This window comes from Natator depressus, chromosome 1 (genome assembly GCF_965152275.1).
Source record: "Natator depressus isolate rNatDep1 chromosome 1, rNatDep2.hap1, whole genome shotgun sequence".
NCBI classification, from domain to species: Eukaryota; Metazoa; Chordata; order Testudines; family Cheloniidae; genus Natator; species Natator depressus.
Genome location: NC_134234.1, coordinates 78,857,851 through 78,883,329, shown reverse-complemented (window position 1 = coordinate 78,883,329; position 25,479 = coordinate 78,857,851). Strand labels below are relative to the sequence as shown.

Sequence of the window (25,479 nt, the reverse complement as noted above, 5' to 3'; positions counted from 1 at the left end):
CTCATCAGGAGTGGATAACAAACTTCAGAGGACTCAGGACTCCTAGCCACAGTCAGAATAAAGAGTTCTGAACTAAAAATGGGGAAAATGGCAATTCATCAGCAATCTGAGCCAATGACCAAATGGGTCTAAAATGAATGATGAGAGAACCTTAGTGAATTGCACAACGCAGGTGTTTTGATAACCATGAGATTATGGAGGTGTGTAATCTCCACCTTCATATAACATAAACACAAATTATTATATCATTGGGAAAGGAGAGGGCAAGACCAAACAGGAATCTGACTCATATGTATAGTGCTTCTTATTAATAACAATAAACAAGTACATAATGTTGCACAATAATTGCAAACCTAGGACTGGGGTTGCAAAATATTATACCTGATTTGACTAAAAGGGGCTTTAGTTAAATATGATGCAAAACTGTGGGATATAGATTAACCAGCACCGCCAGTCTTTTACAGTTTTACTAATCAGTTCATTTTCAATATGAACAAATCATCTCAAATTCATTATTTTGAGATCATGGTAATATGGTAATGTTAAAAGCAAACTGCAAATAGAACACCTATAAAACCTGCATCACGAGGAGTATCTGATGTCAGATTATTCCATATATTAGACATATGGGTGTGAGGAGATAACCAGGGTTCTGACCAATCTTGGTTTTGGGAATACTGTACTGAATTGGGGTAGGTTTCAGAGTAACAGCCGTGTTAGTCTGTATTCGCAAAAAGAAAAGGAGGACTTGTGGCACCTTAGAGACTAACCAATTTATTTGAGCATGAGCTTTCGTGAGCTACAGCTCACTTCATCGGATGCATACTGTGGAAATTGCAGAAGACATTATATACACAGACACCATGAAACAATACCTCCTCCCACCCCACTCTCCTGCTGGTAATAGCTTATCTAAAGTGATCATCAAGTTGGGCCATTTCCAGCACAAATCCAGGTTTTCTCACCCTCCGCCCCCCCACAGACTCCCAGCTACCTTCGAGATACCACTGACTTCCTGAGGAAACTACAATCCATCGGTGATCTTCCTGATAACAACATCCTGGCCACAATGGATGTAGAAGCCCTCTACACCAACATTCCACACAAAGATGGACTACAAGCCGTCAAGAACACTATCCCCGAAAATGTCACGGCTAACCTGGTGTCTGAACTTTGTGACTTTGTCCTTACCCATAACTATTTTACATTTGGGGACAATGTATACCTTCAGATCAGCGGCACTTGTTTTTTCCTCCCCCCCCCCCCCCCCCGACGTTCTGGTTAAACTTGGATTTATGCTGGAAGTGGCCCACCTTGATTGTCATGCACAGTGTGGGGAGAGTGGTCAGTTTGGATGAGCTATTGCCAGCAGGAGAGTGAGTTTGTGTGTGTGTTGGGGGCGGGGGGTGGTGAGAAAACCTAGATTTGTGCTGGAAATGGCCCACCTTGATTATCATGCACATTGTAGGGGGAGTGGTCACTTCGGATGAGCTATTACCAGCAGGAGAGTGAGTTTGTGTGTGTATGGGGGTGGGGGAGTGAGAAAACCTGGATTTGTGCTGGAAATGCCCCACTTTGATTTTCATGCAGGTTGTAAGGAGAGTGGTCACTTTGGATAGGCTATTACCAGCAGGAGAGTGAGTTTGTGTGTGTGGTTTTTGGAGGGGGGTGAGGGGGTGAGAGAACCTGGATTTCTGCAGGAAATGGCCCACCTTGATTATCATACACATTGTGAAGACAGTGGTCACTTTTGATGGGCTATTACCAGCAAGAGAGTGAGTTTGTCTGTGGGGGGGCGGAGGGTGAGAAAACCTGGATTTGTGCTGGAAATGGCCCAACTTGATGATCACTTTAGATAAGCTAGTACCAGCAGGAGAGTGGGGTGGGAGGAGGTATTGTTTCATGGTCTCTGTGTATATAATGTCTTCTGCAATTTCCACAGTATGCATCCGATGAAGTGAGCTGTAGCTCACGAAAGCTCATGCTCAAATAAATTGGTTAGTCTCTAAGGTGCCACAAGTCCTCCTTTTCTTTTTGTGAATTGGGGTAGGTCTTCCGTATATCCTGTAGGCCAGGCGTGACTGATTTTAAGGGTCCCAAAATTCGGTTTGACACTGATGCAGCTTCGTGACACCAACATGCCCCCCGGTGCATCAAACTGTGCTGTGATTTGACTGTGCCACACAGCATCGCGTCGCCACACCAAGCAGCCACACCACGGCAAGACGAAGAAAGTATTCTGCTGCAGGACGGAGCCCGGCGACAGCCCCTACATGTAGCATATGTACTAAGGTTTCAGAGTAGCAGCCATGTTAGTCTGTGCTTGCAAAAAGGAGTACTAGTGGCACCTTAAAGACTAACCAATTTATTTGAGCATAAGCTTTCGTGAGCTACAGCTCACTTCATCGGCTGCAACTAAGTACCTCTCCGATCCCTTTTGATTTAGTGACTGTACCGACTGAAATCTGGAGTCTCATGCAACAGGTTTTAAACGTGGGGGGGGGGGGGGGGGAAGAAATGCCCTTTCACTCCGGGAACGCCGCCGGAAAGGGAAGACGTCACAGATCAAGGACACAGAGCGGCAGCCCGCGAGGAGGTTCAGGCCATGCGCCGCGCGAGACAGGCTGAGTCAGCGGCTCGCTGAGCTAGACGCACACAAACCGCTGAGGCCGGACAAGCGCCCTGGGCGCCTAGCTCCGCGCGATCACCTCCGACGGAGTCGCGTGATTGGCGCCGACCCCACCCCCTGGCGCTTGATTTCAACGCCATAATGAGCAACCAGTGAGAGCTCGGGAGCGGGGCGGCCCACGGGCCCAGCAGCCAATAAGCGTGAAGTGTGGCGGAAGATAGCCGACTGATGATTGGACAGCGGAGGGTGAGTCTGTAGTTGCTAACCAATGAGGGTGGCCGCTCGCGGGTGTTGTTAGCGGAAGCAGCCTGACGGGGTCACCGGGTGGCTGGCGGGAGGATGGCTGCCGGAGCTGCCGTGGTGGGCGCGCCGTCCTTGGAGCCCTGTGGTGAGAGGGCGGGGCTGGAGGGGCCCATGGATGGACGGGTGGAGGTGGGGTGTTGGCTAGGAAGAGATTGATGGGGCACGGGGGGGAGGAGTGGGTGAGGCAACAGGGAAGGGCAGGGGGGTGCTATATGGGGGCAATGGGGAGGGAGTTAGGGCGGTACATGGAGGGGGTGGTGGTGGGACACAAGGTGGAGATGGGTCTGGAGTTGCGTGTACACACACAGGACTATCTCTGAGCTTTGCTGACACCCTAAGAGAGGGCCGAGGCCTGCCGTTACGTGGTATCACTTCTTGGAAGAAACTGAACATTTTTGGATTCAGGTTTTTAACAGTGAGTCGTTTCAGAATAGCGGCTGGGTTAGTCTGTATCTGCAAAAAGAAAACGAGTACTTGTGGCACCTTAAAGGCTAACATTTATTAGAGCAGCAGCTTTCGTGAGCTACAGCTCACTTCATGGGATGCATACAGTGGAAAATATAGTGGGGAGATTTATATACACAGAGAACATAAAACAATGGGTGTTACCATACAGACTGCAACAAGAGTGACCAAGAAAGGTGAGCTATTAGCAGCAGGAGAGCAGGGGTGGGGGAAACCTTTTGTAGTGATAATCAAGGTGGGCCATTTCCAGCACTTTAAAAGAACAGTAGGAGGGGAAATAAACAAGGAGAAATAGTTTTACTTTGTGTAATGACACATCCACTCCCAGTCTTTGTTCAAGCCTAAATTAATTGTATCCAGTTTGCAACTTAATTCCAATTCAGCAGTCTCTCCTTAGAGTCTGTTTTTTTGTTGAAGAATTGCCACTTTTAGCTCTATAATCGAGTGACCAGAGAGACTGAAGTGTTCTCCGACTGGTTTTTGAACGTTATAATTCTTGATGTCTGATTTGTGTCCATTTATTCTTTTACGTAGAGACTGTCCAGTTTGGTCAATGTACAGGGCAGAGGGGCATTGCTGGCACAGAATGGCATTTATATCACATTGGTAGATGTGCAGGTGAACGACCCTCTGATAGTGTGGCTGATGTGATTAGGCCCTATGATGGAAACCCTATACTGGAAACCTACTGACCGCTATACTTACCTATATGCCTCTAGCTTTCATCCAGATCACACCACACGATCCATTGTCTACAGCCAAGCTCCAGGATACAACCACATTTGCTCCAACCCCTCAGACAGAGACAAACACCTACAAGATCTCTATCTTACAACTACAATACCCACCTGCTGAAGTGAAGAAACAGATTGACAGAGCCAGAAGAGTACCCAGAAGTTACGTACTACAGGACAGGCCCAATGAAGAAAATAACAGAACGCCACTAGCCATCACCTTCAGCCCCCAACTAAAACCTCTCCAACGCATCATCAAGGATCTACAACCTATCCTGAAGGACGACCCATCACTCTCACAGATCTTGGGCGACAGGCCAGTCCTTGCCTACAGACAGCCCCCCAACCTGAAGCAAATACTCACCAGCAACCGCACACCACACAACAAAAATACTAACCCAGGAACCTATCCTTGCAACAAAGCCCGTTGCCAACTGTGTCCACATATCTGTTCAGAGGACACCATCATAGGGCCTAATCACATCAACGACACTATCAGAGGCTCGTTCACCTGCACCTCTACCAATGTGATATATGCCATCATGTGCCAGCAATGCCGCTCTGCCATGTACATTGGTCAAACTGGACAGTCTCTACGTAAAAGAATAAATGGACACAAATCAGACGTCAAGAATTATAACGTTCAAAAACCAGTCGGAGAACACTTCAGTCTCTCTGGTCACTCGATTATAGAGCTAAAAGTGGCAATTCTTCAACAAAAAAACAGACTCTAAGGAGAGACTGCTGAATTGGAATTAAGTTGCAAACTGGATACAATTAATTTAGGCTTGAACAAAGACTGGGAGTGGATGTGTCATTACACAAAGTAAAACTATTTCTCCTTGTTTATTTCCCCTCCTACTGTTCTTTTAAAGTGCTGGAAATGGCCCACCTTGATTATCACTACAAAAGGTTTCCCCTGCTCTCTGCTGGTAATAGCTCGCCTTTCCCGGTCACTCTTGTTACAGTCTGTATGGTAACGCCCATTGTTTCATGTTCTCTGTGTATATAAAATCTCCCCACTATATTTTTCCACTGTATGCATCCGATGAAGTGAGCTGTAGCTCACGAAAGCTCATGCTCAAATAAACTGGTTAGTCTCTAAGGTGCCACAAGTACTCCTTTTCTTTTTTCTTTTTACGAATACAGACTAACACGGCTGTTACTCTGAAACCTGTCAATTAGGACTGATTTTTTTTTTTTTTAAAGTGCTGTAGCTCAAATATAAGGTATTGACTTAATGTAGAAATACCAGATAATGTTCTGAGAGTTATGCAGGAAGTCAGTCTAGAGATCATAATGGTTCTTTCTGACCTTAAAATCTATGTCTCTATGGATTCAATTGTTAAAATTTACCTTTAATGCAGTCATTAGGTATTTTTAATAGGTTTAGTTTTTGTTCATGAAGCAGAAATCTGGCAATAAACTCCTGGATCTTGACCAAAGATTTTGTTTAAAATGCAAACCCTGTCAGTGCGGAGGGGATGAGCTGAGAGCCTTCCCATGAGCTGAGAGGATTTTTTTTTTTATTTAAGGGCACACAGCTAATTTTTTTTTTTTTTTTTTTTTTTTTTTTTTAGATTTTGGTAGTACTGCTGATATTATTAAACTAATACCTAAGGATCTATTTGCTGAGCTAGTAAGTAATATTTCTATATTTAGCTCTTATGCTTTTGTGTATTGTAAAATGTTTGAAGTGATGGTTATGTTACTAGCTGTTTGAGTAAAAATTTCCCTGATAGGGTAATAGTAATGTTCCCCACCTTTGCCTTAGTGGACCACATCCTCTAGTGATTAGTGGGATTAAGTCAATTTTGTATTTTTAGAAAATACTGATTTTGCTTTTGAGTAGTACACACAGGAACAGCTAGGCTGGCAAACAGTCCCTTTCATGTTTTCTATTAAATCATTGGAAAATGCACCCTTAGGGCTGAATTGTATCACTAGTTGCAGCTGTGTGTTGTAAGCAGTGCAAAGCAGGTAGGCTAGTGGTTTGAACATTTTTTTTTTCCACTCTTGTGTGTTTGATGGTATTTAAATGTAGTTTTAGCAGCAGCTACTGACTTAATACATCTTTTTCCTTTTCACTTAGTATATGTGTAAAGTGGTGTAGCACACTATTTGTATATTGCCACAATAGGCTTCTTCGCTTGGCCACTGTGTATTGAAACCACATGACTCCAGGTGTACACCCACTGTACAGATATTTTTAAAGCATGATATTTTAATAATTTCACTAGTTATTGTCCATGTAACTTTTTCTTTGCAGTGTGAGCGAATTATTCAGCATCTTCACTGTCAGATCCCAGGTGTAAATACAGTAGAACTATGCCAGGTAAGTTATGATTAGTGGTCATCCAAAAGCAAATCACTTACATTCATTGTATATAGCATGTCACGTGAATTACAGAATGTTTCTAAGACTTACATTTGTTTGTGTTTCTAGAGATTTCAAACAGCTGGAGTTGAAATGAACGTTGCTGACCTAGCAAAGATAATTAATGTTGTTTCCTTTTTATTCAGGTAAGCCAGAACCCATCCTCCCTATACTTCTTAATTTTATTCTTTCTTTAAAGAATAAAAAAAGGTGGGGGGGGAGGGGATCATAAAAGGTGGAAAGGTATAAATTAAAGCGGAGGAGGAGCCAGAAAATTTTGACTTTGAGTACTTTGAGAGGATCTAAAGGGGCTTGCAGACTTGTATTAACTCAATTTTTTAAATTCATAAATCAGAAACTAGTCTGTTTTTCCACTTAGAATATTTATGAATATTAAATATATGGGGTATACATAAATAAAAGGAAATTGCTCCCTTGTGGGGACCTTGCATGCAAATTCTTAGCACAGTTTACTTTGGGGGAAATTAAGTAAAATCCTTTGCGAAAAGAGTGTGTAGGTTGAATTACACAATTACTATGTAAAATAATATTAATGAACAGAACATTAATGGAAATGTTTGCCTATTTTAAAAAAACCGTGGATTTCTTGAACATCACTCTTACAAAAACCTACAAATTGTTTGTTTGTTTTTAAATTTATCTACAGCACAGCAGCCAAAAACAACCTCTCTGCAGAAGAACTCTCCACTGGTCTGGGTAATGTAATCAGTATGCTGCCAAAACATGCAGTTCAGGTTATTCGCCATATATGGAATGAACAGGGCAAATCTATCATTATGTCAGAAGATGCTAAAAATATGGCCACAGTGGGACAGGTAACTAGCTCAGACTTCTGATTCAATCACATTAACTTTCCAAAAATGTCTACTTCATGGTGGATGCTGCTGCAAAAGTGGCAAACAATATATTTAATGGACCGTTGGATGCCTGCCCATTGTGATTAGACCTGGCTAATATTAGTTTCCCCTTAATACTTACAAATAGTTACAAATGCCTAAACATATAGAGCTAGGTGGTTCAAATATTTTTCCAACAAGTTTAGAAGACTTCCATTAATACTGCATTTTCATTCTGACAACATAGATTTCTACTTAAAGTTGTATATAGGTTTTATACCTTGAAAGAAGTGACTGGCACTAAACACACTTGGCACTTTTAATTACAAAAAAAAAGTTTGTCTGCTTATTCATACAAGTGACAGTCTGTTCAAACTACGCTTCTCATCGTTGTTAGTGAGTTAAAATGGAGCTTTAATATTTTAACTTCCATGAGTTTAACATTTTACTTAGTGTATAGCACAATAAGGCTCTGACATTCATGTACTTAAGCAAAACATTCTGATGTGAATTCTTACATTAATACTTATGCATGATCTTTATGTAAAACTGTTACGGTCATGTTATGGACTTTCATGCATAAAAATAAAACAGTAATTCTGCCTCTTTTAATGCATGAATAGATCAAGTTGAGTATTTGAAAAAATTCAACATGTGTTTCTGAAAGTCTAGAGTTAGCTAAGAATACTTCTAGCTCCTAAATTCTTGATGAAGATTACAAAGAATACAGCCATAGCAAAAAGTTTTCATATAGGCATGAATACAGTCTTGTGCCTCTTATCAGGGGCTTAGGAGTGATGTTACCCTGATTTTCTTTATCAATTAAAGATGGGTGGGTAAAATCCTCCTGCCATGAAAAATTGCACTGGCAGCAGAAAAATCTGTTCCTGCTTGTATACTTACAAACAACAACAACAGAGCACTAAGAGCTCACCATAAGCAACCTCATAAGTAGGTTTTGCTCTTGCCCTTCTTTAAGGACTTAATCTTTGGTTGTGTTTGTTCATTTTAAAAAAAAAACCCTTAGGATTTAATGCCAGTGCCTTTCAGTCATGTGTATCAGCTAAATTATTGGAGCTTATGTTGTTTAAGAAACATTTCATTGCAACACAATTGTGAAGACCTAGACGTGTCCTTAACCGTTTTTGTTAAGAATCAAAAATAAAATCAGTGAAGCTTGAGTGATACTAGAACCCTGGAGTTGTCAGTAGAACCATGCTTTTGAATATCTGAATCTAATCCTCTTTCAAATAACAATCTGACTTCATAGTAATTGCCTAGCAATTCAACAAACAGTTGAAAATGTTTTTTCTTGAATTTGTGTTTATCTATGAAACTTGAGTCAAATCAAACTTCACCAAAAATTTGCAATTGTAAATTTATAATTATGGCTATTGACGGATGATGATCTCTGCTATGCCAGGAAAAAGCCTGTTGTCTGGGCAAGTGAAATGTAACTGCTTAATGCCAAGCTGGAAACCTGTGCCTAAATCCTGATTGTACTGACTGACTGGTAGAGTCTTAAAATGAAAATGGACCCATAAATGCTACCGAATGGTAGAAGAAATGGATGATGTATTTGCCTCTCCCACTGACTTATTGAATTTTCCAGGGCCCCTTTTTTTCCTGAAATTGTGTCCTATATAGTAATTTTGAAGCTATGTTTGCATGGCTACAAAGTACTTCGGAACAACAACTTTTTGGGGGGAGGAAGGGGAGCTGCAGTTGAGATCCAGGTTTATTTAAGGCAGTGGCTCTCAACCTTTCTAGACTACCGTATCCCTTTCAGGAGTCTGATTTGTCTTGAGTACCCCCAAGTTTCACCTCACTTAAACTACTTGCTTACAAAATCAGACATAAAAATACAAAAGTGTCACAGCACACTATTACTGAAAAATTGCTTTTTCTCATTTTTAACCATACAAATAAAAAATTGGAATATAAATATTGGGGGTGGGGGGAAGCTCTTCCTGTGAGAGAAGCCTGCATGTGAGTAGTTTAATGTGGGGGAGCCGTAGTGCACCAACAGCCACACAAATCTTGGCAGAAGAGGCACCTGTGTCTTGTGGCAAGGAAGTCCGAGACAACCAGGGGTTTCTCCTCCGTTGCAGCCATTGAGAGGTGATCCTGCTTCATCTGCCTACTTTGCTATTGAGGTCTTATACTGGGTTGTATTGAGTTGGGCTGCACTTTGTCTGGTACCTTGCCTTCGACCTTACTGCAAAGAGTGACCCTACCAGAAGTACAGGACTCCCAACAGCATCGGTCTTAGCATCTTAAGTATACGCAAGCTTCTCCACCATGTCAAGGTGGCAGCCCAAGGAGAAGATTTATTTACAGTAAACATTGTACTTTATTTCGGTGTATAGTATATAGAGCAGTATAAATAAGTCGTGTGTGTGAAATTTTAGTTTGTATTGACTTGCTAGTGCTTTTTATGTAGCCTGTTGTAAAACTAGGCAAATATTTAGATGAGTTGATGTACCCCCTGGAAGACCTCTGTGTACCCTGAGGGATATATGTACCCCTGGTTGAGAACCACTGATTTAAGGGGTCAGGATAGGGAAGAATTTAGTCTTGTTTAGAGCATCCAGTAGGTGACTCTTTATGATCCAACATTTCTTAACGTTATCTTCCATTTTCTGCAGTTTTAGCTATAGTTTAATAGATACTTGAGGCCAGTGATGTCTCAGCCAGAGGTACATGTACCCTTGGGAGTACGCAGACATCTTCCAGAGGGTACATCAACTCATCTAAATATTTGCCTAATTTTACAACACGCTACATAAAAAGCACTAGCAAGTCAGTGCAAACTAAAATTTCATACAATGATTTGTTTATACTGCTCTATATACTATACATTGAAATGTAAGTACAATATTTATATTCAATGAATGTATTTTATTATGGTAAGTGAGAAAGTAAGCATTTTTTCTGTAATAGTGTGCTGTGACACCTTTGAATGTTTGTCTGATTTTTGTAAGCAGGTAGATTTCTTTTTTTTTTTTTAAGTGAGGTGAAACTCAGGGGTACACAAGACAAATCAATCTCCCAGAAGGGGTACATTAGTCTGGAAAGGTTGAGAACCACTGCTTTAGGCCACAAGGGATTGTTAGTCTGACCTCCATCAATAAACAGACCACAGAATTTTACTCAATAGCTCCTACATCAAGCCCACAACTTCTGGGTGAGCTAGAGGATGGTGGGCTAATGTATTACTGATAAGGCTGCAAGTTCGTCATGGATTCTGTGACTTTTGAGCAGCTCGGGCAGCCCCCAGGCCAGCCGCTGCTGGGGCAACGTCGGGCCACGGCCTCCCACCAGCAGCAGCAGTTTAGGTGTGGGAGGGGACTCGGGGCTGGAGGTTAGGGTGCGGGAGGGGATGAGGGCTCTGGGCAGTGCTTACTTCAGGTAGGGGGGGTGTGAACTCCCTGGAAGTGGCGACATCCCTCAGGTCCTAGGTGGAGGTGTGGCCAGGCAGCTCTGCGCACCGCCTGCATGCACTGCCCCCGCTGCTCCCATTGGCCACAGTTCCCGGCCAATGGGAGCTGCAGAACTGGCGCTCGGGGCAGAGGCAGTGCACAGAGCTGTCTGGCTCTGCCTAGGAGCTGAGGGAGTGTGATGTTGCTGCTTCCAGGCAAGTGTGGAGCCAGGTAGGAAGCTTGCCAGCCCCACCAACTGCACCCTCACCCCAGCTAGCACTAGCGGGGGTCTTGGGACGCACACTACACACCTTCTCCTCTCTTCTCTTCCCCACCCCCCCCTTACATTTTTTTTTTTGTCAGGGGTATGTAGTACAAGTCATGGACAGGTCACTGGCCGTGAATTTTTGTTTACTGTCCATGACTTTTACTAAAAATACCCATCACTAAATGTAGCCTTAATTACTGATAGTATAGTTTAATGTCAGTAGGATTGATTGGAAGTGTTTAAAAACTGTTTGGTTGCTCTCTCTTTTCTTCAGATTATAGATATTCAGTGGAAACTGGGAATGGCAGTGAGCTCTGACAGCTGCAGGTCTCTTAAGTATCCTTACGTTACAATGACACTAAAAGTGGCAGAGCCGTCAGGCCAGATAATGAGCAGGTCTTTTGAATTGACAATCCCACAGTTCCAGGTTTGTAATCCAGTTTCATAAAAGTGTTATTTCTCAAAGAGTTGCATACAACACTACTTTCTTAATAGATAAGCAAATGTTTACATGTACGAAAGCACATTTCTGAGACATTTAATTACATATGTGGTAATGGAAAGATGAGACATCTGCATATGGTTCAGATTAAAAATCTATTTGCTTAAGCAACTGAACCTGAACATTGTTAATTTAATAAGAACTCTGACTTAAGAATTCCAAGTTTAAAATTGCTTTGCCCTTATCAAAACTATCCTGTTTCAATGAGTAAAATTGTAACCAAAGACTACTAGATCTTAGTATGTTAACTCGCTTTATGATCTGTCTAGTTTGCTACCCAGCTGCCTCTCTTGCAATCACTGAGTGTGTTCGAAGCTCAAGAGGTCTGTGGGACCGCTCCAGCCTTAAAAAGTGAAATTTGAATTAAAGCCTAAAACCAAACTTCCAGGAAAAAAATCCTTTAATGCTTAGAGTAGGGGTTCCTGAACTTGGTCTGTGGCTTGTTCAGGGTAAGCCCCTGGCAGGCCATGAGACACTTTTTGTACCTGCTGACGCTCAGGTAACCAGCTGCTCGCAGCTCCCAGTGGCTGTGGTTCTCCGTTCCCGGCCAATGGGAGCTGCAGGAAGCGGCGTGGGCTGGGCCACCACTTGCCGTAGCTCCCATTGGCCGGTCACTGGGAGCTGCAAGTGGCCGTACCTGCAGATGCTTATGTAAACAAAGCGTCTCACGGCCCGTCAGGGGCTTACCCTGAACAAGCCCTGAACCAAGTTTGGAAACCCCTGACTTAGAGCAATAGCCGGTGCCAGAAGTCAGATTGCTGGGAGTTTGGAGGGTTCTGTGAGATCATCTGAAATGGCCAGGGTCAAATGGGTAAGGAGCTAATGTATGATAAATCCTTAACCTTAAAAATTGTTTTTCATTTCTTTAGTCTTGGGCCTAATAAGAGCTTTCTGGGTTCTTTTATGGTACTTAAAGAAGCAGAGGGCTAGCGGCTCTTTCAGAGAGTTTAATCTGGTGAGACGGTCCCGAATTCAAACATAACTGACCTGTACATATTCCTCATGAAGTGGAATTGTCAATTAAAAAAAAAAAAATTTTTGTGCAACTCTCCTAGCTTCTTCAAAATAAACCTGGATCTCCAAATCACTTGAATCATCATAGCTGAATGTACACTAACTTTTGGAACCATTTATGACTATATAGTTAAACAGCAGCTGCTAATTAAGTCTCTGCTGCTGCTCTCCCTTCCCCACACAATAAACACAGAGAGGTGAAAGTAGACTACCAATTGGTTGAGCTTGCTGCAAGAGACTTCCTAATGCTGAACAGAGCGACCTCTCAGTGTGATTATATAGCTTATATTTTACAGGCTTACTTTTTTACTTGTAGCACAAATCACTAGGAACAATGCCATTTAAAAATAGCACTTCACTCTGAGGTAGGGGGATGTTACTAATGCTATAAATGGAAAAAAAAATCCAAGGGGTGGGGGTGTTAAGGTATCTGCTTGGTTTGTTTACTTTGTGTAGTTAGTTTCACTGTGGTCTCCCATATAATCAGGTAGTCAGTCACATTCTCTTTCTTGATTGTGTGAGTCTGTTACTTGGTTGTTGTGTGAAAGAGTAGTAAAAAAATATGGCTGTAAAGCCACAAAAATTGGCTGGTGTTCTCTGAGCAGGTGTAATACTTGAAACGAAACATTGTTTTTAAATGACTAGTCAAGTTGATTCTATTCCTTTAAGGCTGAAAAATCTTGGCTCTTCATGTAAAATATTGTACACTCCTTTTCGCTGGCATTTGTGGACCTATTGTAACAGCCATTAAATGAAGGTTTTATTTTGGTTTATTGGTGGGTTCCCTCCACCCCCCAAAATGTTCCAGCTCTGGTGCCCCACTGTGTTCTACTATTGCCATATCTTCTGTTCAGTCACAGCATACCTGCACCCCAGTCCTATTCTCCTCCTCCCCCTCCCCCCCCAGCAATCTTAACATGGTGGTCCTTAATTCCTTTACCTACAGCTGAAAACGCGGGGGGTGGTGGTGGTGAGAGCTTTTGTTTAGCTATCAGAGTTCCTTTATGTTAAAGGGTCATTACATCTCCTTTGTTTTTAAACTAAACTTCTACAGGCCTAACTATCAATAAACCCCTTTAGTGAAAAATATATTAAAGGCAAGGGATGACTGGTGATTTTTCTGAATCTAGATCCACTCAAGTCTCAACTCTGTAGATTGGAAACTATTTAATATATTGCTGTTCAATTGCTATGTGAAAGGGACACTGTAAACTGAATATCGAGGTTATTTCAAACTGGGAATAAAAGTACTTTCAGGTATTACTCCTATCAATTTCTGTGGTCTTACAACCACATTTTCCTACTTCTAAAACTTTTTTTTTCTCTCCTGTTCCCAAAGGCCTGAGACAAAACCACACAAATATGGCATCAGACTATAGTGAAAGTGACTTTACACAAAGTGCTGACTAATGCATAAAGCAAACTGAAATAAAGTTCTCATATTTTAGATACTATAATCTTGGGTGCTACTTGTAAACATAGGAAAAAAATTCCAACAAGAAGCTGTTGGCTTTAACTACAATGCAAATTGTTAAAGTGCAGTTTAATATTGCCTCTTCTTTTTCAGGACTTCTTCAGACATTTCAAGGAAATGGCAGCTGTTCTTGAAACAGTTTGAGCAAAACTGTTTAAATACTTCAAAGACACGCTTTACTTGATCCAAATAAGCCTTCCTATCTTGCACAAGTAATTAAGTGTCAATGTTTAAGTAAGGTATGTATTCTCATGGTCCTGTCAAGAATATTTTTCAATATCTTCCTTTTTTTGGATCACACTGAAAGCTTTTTTTATTTATGTAACTTTTCTTCTAAATATATGAAAGAACAAACTTTTGCAAGGTGGTAATCTGAGTAAAAGTATATTTAGCTCTATTCAGGCAGAAGATTGTGACATATCCTTAGCTATGTAACAACTTCAGACTTTTCCTACTGTTCAACAGCAGAAGCTACGTACTGTATATAAACTCGGCCATGTGGAAACACCCATGAAAATGCTAACTGAGGAAACTACTGGAAGAAGTGTAAAGCCCATATTTACACTTTTCTCTATAAAATCAATGATGCCATTTGTGTGCACATGGAATCAATTATATCATTATCTATGTAGAGTACATAAAATTACAGTCAGCAAGCATATTGTTAGCCATGAGTAGTGTCGTCAAACTGATACATTCCAGTTGTATCAAGTAGGTTAGAAGCCTAATTTTTACTCCCTTTTGTTAATTATTGGAGAACATCTTCCATCATTCTATTAATAAAAGATTAGTATCACTGAAATATTTCCATAAATCTGGATTTACCGTCTCTCCTATTGTAGAAAATATCTCTAGTAACAGAGTCTAAAATCTTAGTTCTGTGCAGGGAAGTTAACATTGACTAAGCAGAACTTATAGGTAAGTTTTTAAATTTTAAAAAAAGTGAGTGTGTTAAATATGTTTGGAGCACATAAATTCAGTTGATAGCACATTATTTTGTTGTGCATGTATGTTCTGTAGTAAATTCAGCTTTAAACTTTGTGGCATTTACTTACTATTCTGATCAGCAGATTTTGTTTCCTAATTAAACTGGAAGCTTGATGCAGTTGCATCACTTGGTCTTCTGAACTGGAAATTTCAAGTCAAGAAATGGAAACTTAAGGTCAGCCTGAGCTAAACAAATCACTTACGACAATATTAAGAGTCCGACAGACTCTTTTTGAGCTGCGGTACTCTTTCTGGTAGGAGTCCACAGTACTGCATTGCTTTCTGTCCAGAGACTAGTTGTCCTTGTCAGTCAGCCACTAAGTCAGAATCTTATTGCTATCTGTGATCAAGAATGAGGGTAACTTCAAATATGGAATAATCCAGCTTTCCATTTTTGAGTGTCTTCATATAAACAGAATAATTTAAAATGGAAGATTATAACTAAACGGAATTAGACATACGGAAAACAAAATATTCTGATATGTAATAAGTATGCTGCAGGTATTCAAATCAGATCATGCTTTGCTTGTGCAATGGAGCAAATAAGTCCTGTATGAAAATCGAATGGATGAGGGTTACCGGACTGAGGCTTAGTCTTGATAATAAGACCAGATGAAAATAGGCTGAAAGCAATGGGGAAAAAATTGGCAACAGTCATCTATGTGCTACTGAAAGAGGGGTTGCATCCACCATTTGACCTAGTTTCACAATATTGAAGGCGGTTGGAACAAGAGCTGCTTTTAAAAGATCAAGTAGCATGCCAAAAAGTGTTTTTTGTTGTTGTGGTGGTTTTTTTGTTTTTTTGTTTTTTTTTTTTAAATCTATAAGTGGCTAGAAGAGTTCAAGCTCTTCTTCTGATGCAGCCTTTGCTATCATCATCCCTGCCTTTTCTCACCTCAGGACAATATGATTGTAATGCAGTCCATGTTGTGGGTGCACTCTGGAACCATTCAAACTCAAGGCTGTGCAGAGTGTGTCTGCTCCTTTGAGCATAATGCAGGGAGCACAGCACCAATACTCAGAGTTGCACTGGATTCCAGATGAACTGCAAGGTGATGGGTTTAACCTTTCAAACTAAATAGTTTGGGACCTGGAACCTTACTTGAGGGACTGTCTGTACAGTTCAGATCAGTAGGCATGTGCAAGTGGCACTTGATTGATCTGAAAATGAGAGGCGGCTGCTTGCAGAATATTCTCTGGGAGAGGGCCTGGCCTCTAGAATGTACTTCCTTCCTCATTCTGCGAGAGCCTGGGCTTGTCAGCCTGGGCATACCCCAAAGTCCACTTTTTATGAGCCTTCAGGGAGATGGTTGATACAGAGTCTCATCACATGGTCACTTGAAGGATTTCTAGAAGAGCCTACATTGGTGTTTGTAATTGAAGCCTATTGTTTTGTGTTTTAGGTGACTGCATTTAAGAGTTTTGGGGACTGTTCTTAGACATGTGCATAGGTGACAAAAGTAAAATAAAAACAAGTAACCAGATGAACCACAAATTTTGGGGTGACACTTGATACTTAAATTTGCTGTTACAAACTCTAGTCAGACTTTGTATAGCTGATAATGTTTGTGCTGACACTGGAACATGAGTGGAGAAAAGACGCTTTGGTTATTGATGCCTTTTTGTCCAGCAACATTAAACTAGCATTAATAGCAGCTTCTCCAAGTGAAGACTGAGAGTTTTGGTTACCAGTTCTGTTTACCTCTCTCCACAATGTGGCAGACCTGTGCAGTTGGAGCAATTTGCAGTAACCCTATTTCCAGTAGAGATGGGGAAATGTTCGTACCATTATACAAGGCACTGGTGAGACATCATCGGGAATACCATGTGCAATTCTAGTCTCCTATCTTTAAGGAAGAGATGAGCTCTGCACCTGTTCCAGTTTGAAAAGGGCTACTAGGATGATCAGAGGAATGGAAAATCTGCTTTATCAGAGGAGACTCAGAGCTTGGCTTGTTTAGCTTAACCAAAAGAAGGCTGAGGGGAGATACGATTGCTCTCTCTAAGTATATTGCAGGGGTCAGTACCAGGGAGGGAGAGGAGTTATTTAAGTTAAGCACAAGAACAAATGCATATGAACTGGCCAACAACTTTAGGCTCAAAATTAGGCAAAGATTTCTAACCATCAGAAGAGTAAAGTTCTGGAATAGCCTTCCAAGAGGAGCGGGGGGGGGAACCTAACAGGCTTCAAGGCTGAGCTTGATAAGTTTATGGAGGGGATGGTATGATAGGATTGCCCGCAATGGCATGCGGCCCATTTTGCCAGTAGCAAAAATCCCCAACAGCTGGATTTGGGACACTAGAGGGGGAGGGCTCCCAGTTATTACAGAGAATTCTTTCCCAGGTATCTGACTGGTGGGTCTTGCCCACAAACGCAGGGTCTAATTGATTGCCATATTTGCGGTTGGAAAGGAATTTCCCCCTGGGTCAGATTGACACAGACCCTGGTGTGTTTTCACCTTCCTCTGCAGCATGGGCCATGTGCAGTTTTAAACTAGTGTAAATGGTGAATTCTCTATATAACTTGAAGTCTTTAAACCATGATTTGAGGACTTCAGAAACTCAGCCTTAGTTGAGGGGTTATATTTTAGGAGTTGGTGGGTGAAGTTCTATGTCCTGTAGTGTGCAGGTCAGAATAGATCATGATTGTCCCTTGTGGCCTTAAAGTCAGAGTCTAAAACTGTCACATTATGGCAACCTGAGACCATAATGCCAGAAACATTAATGAATACTTTGTGAAACATCTCTGCATGCCAGAATATTGAAACTTGTTAGAAGAACCTCAGAAGCCTGTGTCTGGTATGACTGTTCTGATAAATCTCAATGAACACCTTTTTGATTTATATTGTTTTAAATAGATGGTGACTGAGAGTTGGCTGTTGAGGCAAATCCCAGATGTTTTATTCAGTCATCTTTAAGAATTACACCATTAAACAATGGAGCAATTAAATACTCAAATTGTTTTAGAAATTGAATTGTGTGGAATAGTGATACTGGCAAGTTAGACAAAAGCAACTTTTTACTATTGTGCCTGTGTAGAACCAGATTTGTAGCAGAATAAAGAATCACATCTTGTCTTTAATATTACTTTCCATTTTAATACAGATTTCTATACCATGCATTTTTGTATGTTTTTACAAACTAAGTTATTAAATATTTGGATAACAAATTTAAAAGTGGTCTATATTTGTTCATGACAGTGCTTATTTGTTACATGAAAGTATCTTAACTCCCTTGAGAGGACACACACTTTTTTTTTTAATAAAACAAAAGACAGGTAGTCTAACTAAACTTTTCTCTCCAAACTGAATTAGGTAAAACTTGCCAAATTCTTCCATCTATTTATCTTGCTGATCACACACAAATGAGTAGGGAAATGGAGGAACTCAAAGCTAAATTCGAAAGACTACAAGGATCATTTACACCACTAAGAAATAAATATGTTGGAAATGCACTAAATGATATAGGCACAGACTCCATGAATGCTTTGGGGCTGGAGCACCCATGGGGGGTAAAAATAGTGGATGCTCTGCACCTACCAGAAGTGCCCCCAACCAGCTCCCTCTCCCCCCATGCCTCCCACCCCCCAGTGGGCCTCACCCATCAGCTCCTCTTCCTCCCTCTAGGTGCCTCATGCTGACTCCGATCATCTGTTCAGGGGTGTGCAGGAGGTGCTAGAGCAGTAGGAGTGGGGAGCAGAAAGGTAGGGGTGGGTGGGTGGGAAGAGGCAAGAGCTTGGAGCAGAGCAGGGGGTCAAGCACTTCCCTTCCCCCCCAGCAACTAAAAGACAGCACCTCTGGAAAAGGGAGAGGCATAAGAGACTGAAATTAGCAGGGTCTGTATTTAAAGATTTTTTTTTTGAGTTGAATAAAAGACCACATTAGCATTGCTCAATTCTTTTCTGACTTTAACGTTTTATAGGGGAGGGCAAGGAATATCAGTCTTACGCAAGGAACTGTATTTAAAGAAATGTGGTTGGGTGGAGGAAGAGAAATGTGGCTGTTAAAGTAAACAATGTTCTGTCTTCACAGCACTACCACACTTGCAAACTCTTACTGGACAATGAGGATATCTTTTCCAAAGAGCATCCGCATTAAGGCCTAGGTTACCCTTCTGACCACTTGCTCCTGGGCATGTCCCAGTTTCATCCAGATCATGGCCAAAGCAAAAACATGGCTCCATTTAGCCTTAGTCAAGGTCCCCAAAATGGCATTGCCTTTCTTTCTAAGTTGCATTCTGAACTGATAGTTATGTGTTTGAAATAGCTCCTGGCCTTTTTAGCTTTCCTCTTTCCAGGTTTCTCCTGCTGTTTGAATGACTTCTGGATTATTTTTCTTCAGAAATATTAGCTTGTATTTTATCCTCCAAGCTCGATAAACTTTTCTGCTCATATTGTCTAACCATTCTAGCTCTCTTTAATTTCTCCTTCCTGACACAAATTTGAAGGGCAGTTTCTAATCTTTTGCATAGAAGTGCAGAGTTCTTCTATTTAGCTACTATAACTAGTTTAGGGGGCCCAGATTCATAAACGTACTTTGCTGATGAAGAGAGGGAATTTAAACTGGGATCTGCCGTGCTTTAATTACTAGATTGTGGGGTCCCTCTGTTTCTCCTATTGAAGTTGTTCTATTTCAGTTAAGTCATTTAATAATTAAATAGTCATTAGGCTACAGAGAGTAAGAATCACTCTACAGTCCGGTAGTTAAAGCACTTACCTGAGCTGTGGCAATTCCTGTTCAAATCCCTTCTCAGGCAGAGGAGTGACTTGAACTGTGGGTCTCCCACATCCCAGGTGAGTACCCTAACCAGGGCTCTAAAAGTTATAAAGGAGGTTCTTCTCTCCCTGACCATTTTATATGGAGATAAAGGTCTGCCTAACTCATTGCAAGAAATACCCTAGGTGCCTAAAAGAAAAGGAGTACTAGTGGCACCTTAGATATATAGGGGTGTGTGTATATATACCAATTTATTTGAGCATAAGGTGCCTAAGCTGTATGTCTCCAGGAGAGGAGTTCCTGGACGTGGATGGCTAGCAGAGATAGGCATCTCCCTACAGCAGATTTAAGCACTGATCTTCATGAGAGGGGTGGGTCTTAGGACACACCCCCTGTCATTGGCATCTCCCATTGACTAGTTTAGGCAGCTCCCTGCCTCCTATGCTGGCCTTTTTGGATTATAGTCTAAAATGTGTCTCTCTCCCCATTCATTCTATAGGGAGCCTGGGCACTTAACTCAGGCTTTGTGGATCACATTGTTCCAGTGATTTTTCTAGACATCTAAAAGTCAGGTCAGCATCATGATGCCTACATCCCTTTGTGAAGGTGGGCCTAGAACCCTCTATAAAGATGCTGAGTAATTACAGCTGACTCCTGGTAGTAGGTGGGGCTTGTTAGCTCTATCCAGGCTACCAAAGTTGTTAGAATGGCCCTTTCTGGGGCACAGAGAAGATCCTAAGGCTTATTCTTGTACTGCTCTGCTCCTCTCCACAACTCTGCCTGTTATTACCTTTTATTTACAGTCCTTCAGCCATTTTCAATCCATGTGGTAATGTGTGTCCTAATCAATTTGATTTAATTTTGAGTCAAATGTCATGAGATCTACCACATACTTTACTAAAAGCAAAATAAGTGAAATCTGTGCTGCCACCATACACTCTCTTAAATTAAAAAAAGCAATTGTGTCTGGGAAGACTTGTTCTTAAGGAAGCTAAGCTACTTTTAGTATTTTTGACTCTAATCATATAGAAATTCAGATTTTTATCATGTTTTAAGTATGTTTTTACTTTGAGGGATTGAGATAAAACTTTGTGGAGGGTAATGTCTTGGATCACTTTCTCTCCTCAGAAGATTCACACCACTTCCTCTTCAGTCTTTTGAAAAATCCTTTGTTCTCCAGGACTTGTTAAAAAATAGTCAGTGGTTCAATTAGGCTATTAGCTAATGAGCTTAATCCTGGATGTGTGTTCTCTGGATCCACTGGTTTATATTCCCTTACCGGTTCCTTATCAAAATTTTATGTTTTGGAAGTTCCTACTTCCTAATTGTCAATCTTCCCTTATTTTTCTTGTTAAAGACACTTTAAAAGAAACTACCTCTGAATTCCTTCCCCTCCCCCTTTTTAATGAGTCTTCTTACTGTCCAGTTCTACATTCCCTCCTTAAATTACAGTAGGTAAGATTTTCAAAAATGGGTGTCTAAATCTTTATTTTGGCATCTAAGTGAGAGGTCTGATCTCAAAAAGCCTAAGCATCTAGAAGGTCCCACGGATAGCAGTGAGGCTGCTAGCAGTGTGGACCTTTTGAAAACCAGGCCTCTTGTTCAGGTGTTACTCTGAATATATGTTATGTTGAACAGTTTCTGATTTATATACCTCTGTTTATGTTGCCTGCGAAATAGAAATCAGGTTATAATTTAATTTTTCTGTTGTAAGAGAACAGTTTTTAAGATCTAAGTTTGTTATTTCAGCAGACATCTCTCATTGAAGTCAGTGGCAAAAACTGATGCTGACTTGAATGGAAACAAGGTTGAGCCCTAATTTAGCAAATGGTTTACTAGTCTGCTCATAAAATTCTGGAGCAAATTGCCTATCAATTGGAAATCAAAATGTAAAAAGCCCATTTGGTCCATTTCATTAAGCAGCCTTTGAAATAGAGCAGATATGTGCACTTGGAGAGCTGCCTGAAAAAATATTGCTGTTTAAAGGGATGGCTGTTTGTCTCTGAATATGTCCACACCAAAGCCTCCTAAAACAGTGTAGTTTGAGAATATGCTGACAGATTCTCTGAAATGACTTTTTTTTTTTTTTTAAGGCTCTAAGGCAGTGGTGGTGGGGAATATACTGCCTCTTGAACTGAGAGTCATGGGATACTCCTAATGTTAATAGATTTCAGCTTTTTGTCTCTTCGCACTAGTGATTGGGTCAGTTTGGGAATTTGGATATTATCTGTCAGGTGTCAGGAACTACTATTTATGAGCTTTTGCAGGTTTTCTAGTTACTTTTCCTGGTCAGGTAGCTGAGAATGGTACTGGGTAAACTCCATCCTGTTTCACCTGGCATCCCAGTAACTTCTTGTTAAGAATGAGCGAGTGTCATCCTTCCCAAAACAGTCTATTAGTGTTATACGTATATACGCAATGGCATGTGGTAATGTAAAATGGAAATATTTTATTAACTTCATACTCTATGTGCAAAGGTCCAGTTAAATAGCACACAAACGATTTTGAAGCAATGAGTTTTTTAATACACTTTTTGATTTAAAAAAAATGGGGGGAACCATTAGTTTTAGTTCACTTGCTGTGGTGCTACATCATAAGGTTGCCTATTCTATGACTGGTAGCAGTCACTAGGTGACGGGTTTCAGAGGGGTAGCCATGTTAGTCTGTATCAGCAAAAACAACGAGGAGTCCTTGTGGTACCTTAGAGCAGAGGTGGGCAAACTATGGTCTGCGGCCCACATCAGGGGACGGGGAATGGGGGAGGGAGGGCGGGGGTTGGATAGGCATGGGAGTCCCAGGAGCTGTGGAGGTGTGAATAGGGGTTGCGGCAGTCAGGGGACAGGGAGCAGGGGGGTGGAATAAGGGGTAGGGTCTGCGGGGGGGGCGGTTAGGGGCAGGGGGTCCCGGGAGGGGGTGGTCGGGGACAAGGAGCAGGGGATGTTGGATAGGTCAGGGATTCTGAGGGGGGCAGGAAGTAGGAGGGGGTGGTGGCCAGGCTGTTTGGGCCCTCTATACAATATCAGAACCCTGATGTGGCCCTCTGGCCAAAAAGTTTGCCCACCCCTGCCTTAGAGACTAAAATTTATTTGGGCATAAGCTTTTGTGGGCTATAACCCACAACTCATGTACTGTTTGTTTATACCTGCCTATTGTATTTTCCACTCCATACAGCTGATGAAGTGGGTTATAGCCACAAAAGCTTGTGCCCAAATAAATTTCTTAGTCTCTAAGGTGTCACAAGGATTCCTCATTGTTTTAGTCACTAGGTGGTGCTGTTACACAGTGTAAGAAATGTTTCTTATGTAAACAAGAGTGAGTCTTTGAATAAGTACTGTGGTGTTAGTGTTGCAGTGCAGTAGTCCTTTGAGAGATGCTGTGGCAGACAATGGAGAGTTCACTCTGCTTTATTTTTTATGGGTGGAGGCATTTCCTGAGATAGACTAGCTTCTTGGGAAGCTGAGTGGGGTTGGGCTGAGATTTCTGGAAGAAGGGATCGATTGCCTGCATGCTGTTTGTAATTACCTGTTAAAAAACTAGTGTGCAGATGCAAATAAAGCAAGTTACATTTGGAATATACCCAGACTCTGCCATTGATTTCTCCTCCACTGGAAATTGTCCTGTAAGGCTCCACAATTCTGCTACTATTTGGCAAAGTTGATGTTAACAGTGGGACACTGGTGTTGAAAGAAGGGATCACACTATTTATAAATGTCTTACTTAGTGCTCCTTGTTTCTTCCGGGAGACTATTTCTCAGTCTAACACTACTTTTTAGAATTTTTCCCAATGCTCAACCTAAATTTCCCTTTGCTTGGTTTTATCCTATTCTGTAGTTTTATCTCAAGTATACCAATACAAATAAACCCAAAACTACATGAGATCTACTTATCTCGTACTCCTGTGGGTCCTGCATTCTTCCAGGATTTTGTACCTGTAGTATGTCATATATGGATCACTTCTGAAGAAACCTTTGTAAATGTGGGTTTAGTTTTACATCTTCCCTGTTGCTTACTTAAATTTATTTAAAATTCACACACAAATTTCCAGCTGCATCTACAAAATATTAATAAAAATCCAATGCCTTGATGATAAAATAAATACTGTGCATTGCAGTAAAAGTGATATACTGTAACTTAAAAAAAGTTACTTGTAACAACAGTTATACATCATACATGGCTATTAATTTTATTTTTAAAGTGTAAGAGTAACAGCTGTAGTTTAGCTTATGTAGCTGAACATACTTTTTTCCTATATTTCAAGGTTATGGAATAAACATTTGTATTTCCTTGTCCTACACTCATGAAATTTAACCACCCTATTATTTTTCTAGCATACTGTATTATTCAAGTTTCAGAGTAGCAGCCGTGTTAGTCTGTATCCGCAAAAAGAAAAGGAGGACTTGTGGCACCTTAGAGACTAACAAATTTATTTGAGCGTAAGCTTCTGAGAGCTACAGCATCCGATGAAGTGAGCTGTAGCTCACAAAAGCTTATGCTCAAATAAATGTGTTAGTCTCTAAGGCGCCACACGTCCTCCTTTTCTTTTTGTATTATTTGTTGTTTAATTTATTGTAAGGCCTACTGCTCTCTCTAAGCTTTCACTTTTCAGCTACTGAAGATGGCACTCTTACTTCTGTTCCCAGCTTAGTTCCATTTAGAATTACCTCTGAACCTAGTGTTCACGATAATGTTTTAGGGTGAAATCCTGGCTCTGTCAATGGGAATTTTGCAGTTGACTTCAAAGGGGCCAGGATTTCATCCCTAGTGTTTTAGGTGGATATTTTCTTGCATTGGTTTGGCATACCTCTTAAGCAAAAGATTTTCTCTCCAGTGATCTTCCAAACTATTGTCAAATACTGCATCCACAATTCAGTGGTGTTAAAATGTGTGTATGAAATGGGCACAGGAAACAAGTTATACATCCCATATGAGGTGCTGCCATGTTCCTACTTGTTACATGGCAGTGTAAAATACTGTCCACTCCTTTCCAAGCACTCTGAAACTAAAAGGATGGTGACCAGCACTGTATAACTTCGAGATATGGTTCTGTGCTGCCCTCTTAGTTATTCTCAGGAAAATTGCAACTTCAGCAGCACCTATAACAATTTAAGTGTACTAACCATTGCCACAAAGTTACCATAGGTATCTCCTTCTCTAAATAGAGGGAAACACTGTGGCATTTCTAATAAATGTGGTAACTTTTGCCAACTGTTAACTTTTTAAATGGTGGTTTTGGTTACTTACAGTAAGTGACATTTTGGCAGTGATGTGTTAATGAGACTTTAAGAAGGGGATCCTTTGTTTTTCATCTCAGTCAGCCATGGCTGTGATGCTCCCTGATTATAATACTCTTCCTTCCAAAAAAATCCATCTATTCCCAATCCCATACCTTACCCCAAATCCACCAGTCCTTCTACCCAGTCTCTCAACTCACTATGCTCCATCCACCTCAGCAGCCAAGAGACGCTTCTGATGGTGGCTCTGCAGAGCAACAGCAATGACAGAGATGCTAATAGCCTCTGCCTGTGGGGCAGAATGGGGAGCAAGGCTCCAGATCCCTCCTAAATTTCAAGGTGAGGCTGGGCAGCCAGGCCCTGGCAGAGAGAAGTGGACTCCAGGAGCTGCAGAATTTCCATTCACTGTAGCAGTTGGTATTTTGGCCCTTCCTCTTTTATTTTTCCTCCTCATATAATATTCAAGTGGCTGAAGAAAGGCACAGGGATTAAGTGATGTAT

The 25,479-nt window shown here is 41.2% G+C and overlaps 1 protein-coding gene across 3 annotated transcripts; it reads left to right on the top strand.

Moving 5' to 3' along the window:
* Positions 1-2,913: 2,913 nt before the first annotated feature.
* COMMD6 (COMM domain containing 6) lies at positions 2,914-18,173 on the top strand. Of its 3 annotated transcripts, none has more exons than XM_074962058.1 (7): positions 2,916-3,017; positions 5,712-5,770; positions 6,401-6,466; positions 6,578-6,654; positions 7,176-7,344; positions 11,330-11,391; positions 14,490-18,173. In XM_074962058.1, exons 1-7 carry the CDS (start codon positions 2,969-2,971, stop codon positions 14,557-14,559), a joined length of 552 nt encoding a protein of 183 aa, XP_074818159.1. In that variant the 5' UTR covers positions 2,916-2,968; the 3' UTR covers positions 14,560-18,173. The 3 variants fall into 3 exon arrangements, with proteins under 3 accessions (XP_074818169.1, XP_074818159.1, XP_074818153.1); XM_074962052.1 differs by having other exon boundaries at positions 11,330-11,482; positions 14,139-18,172; XM_074962068.1 differs by lacking the exon at positions 5,712-5,770 and having other exon boundaries at positions 2,914-3,017; positions 11,330-11,482; positions 14,139-18,172.
* Positions 18,174-25,479: the final 7,306 nt, after the last annotated feature.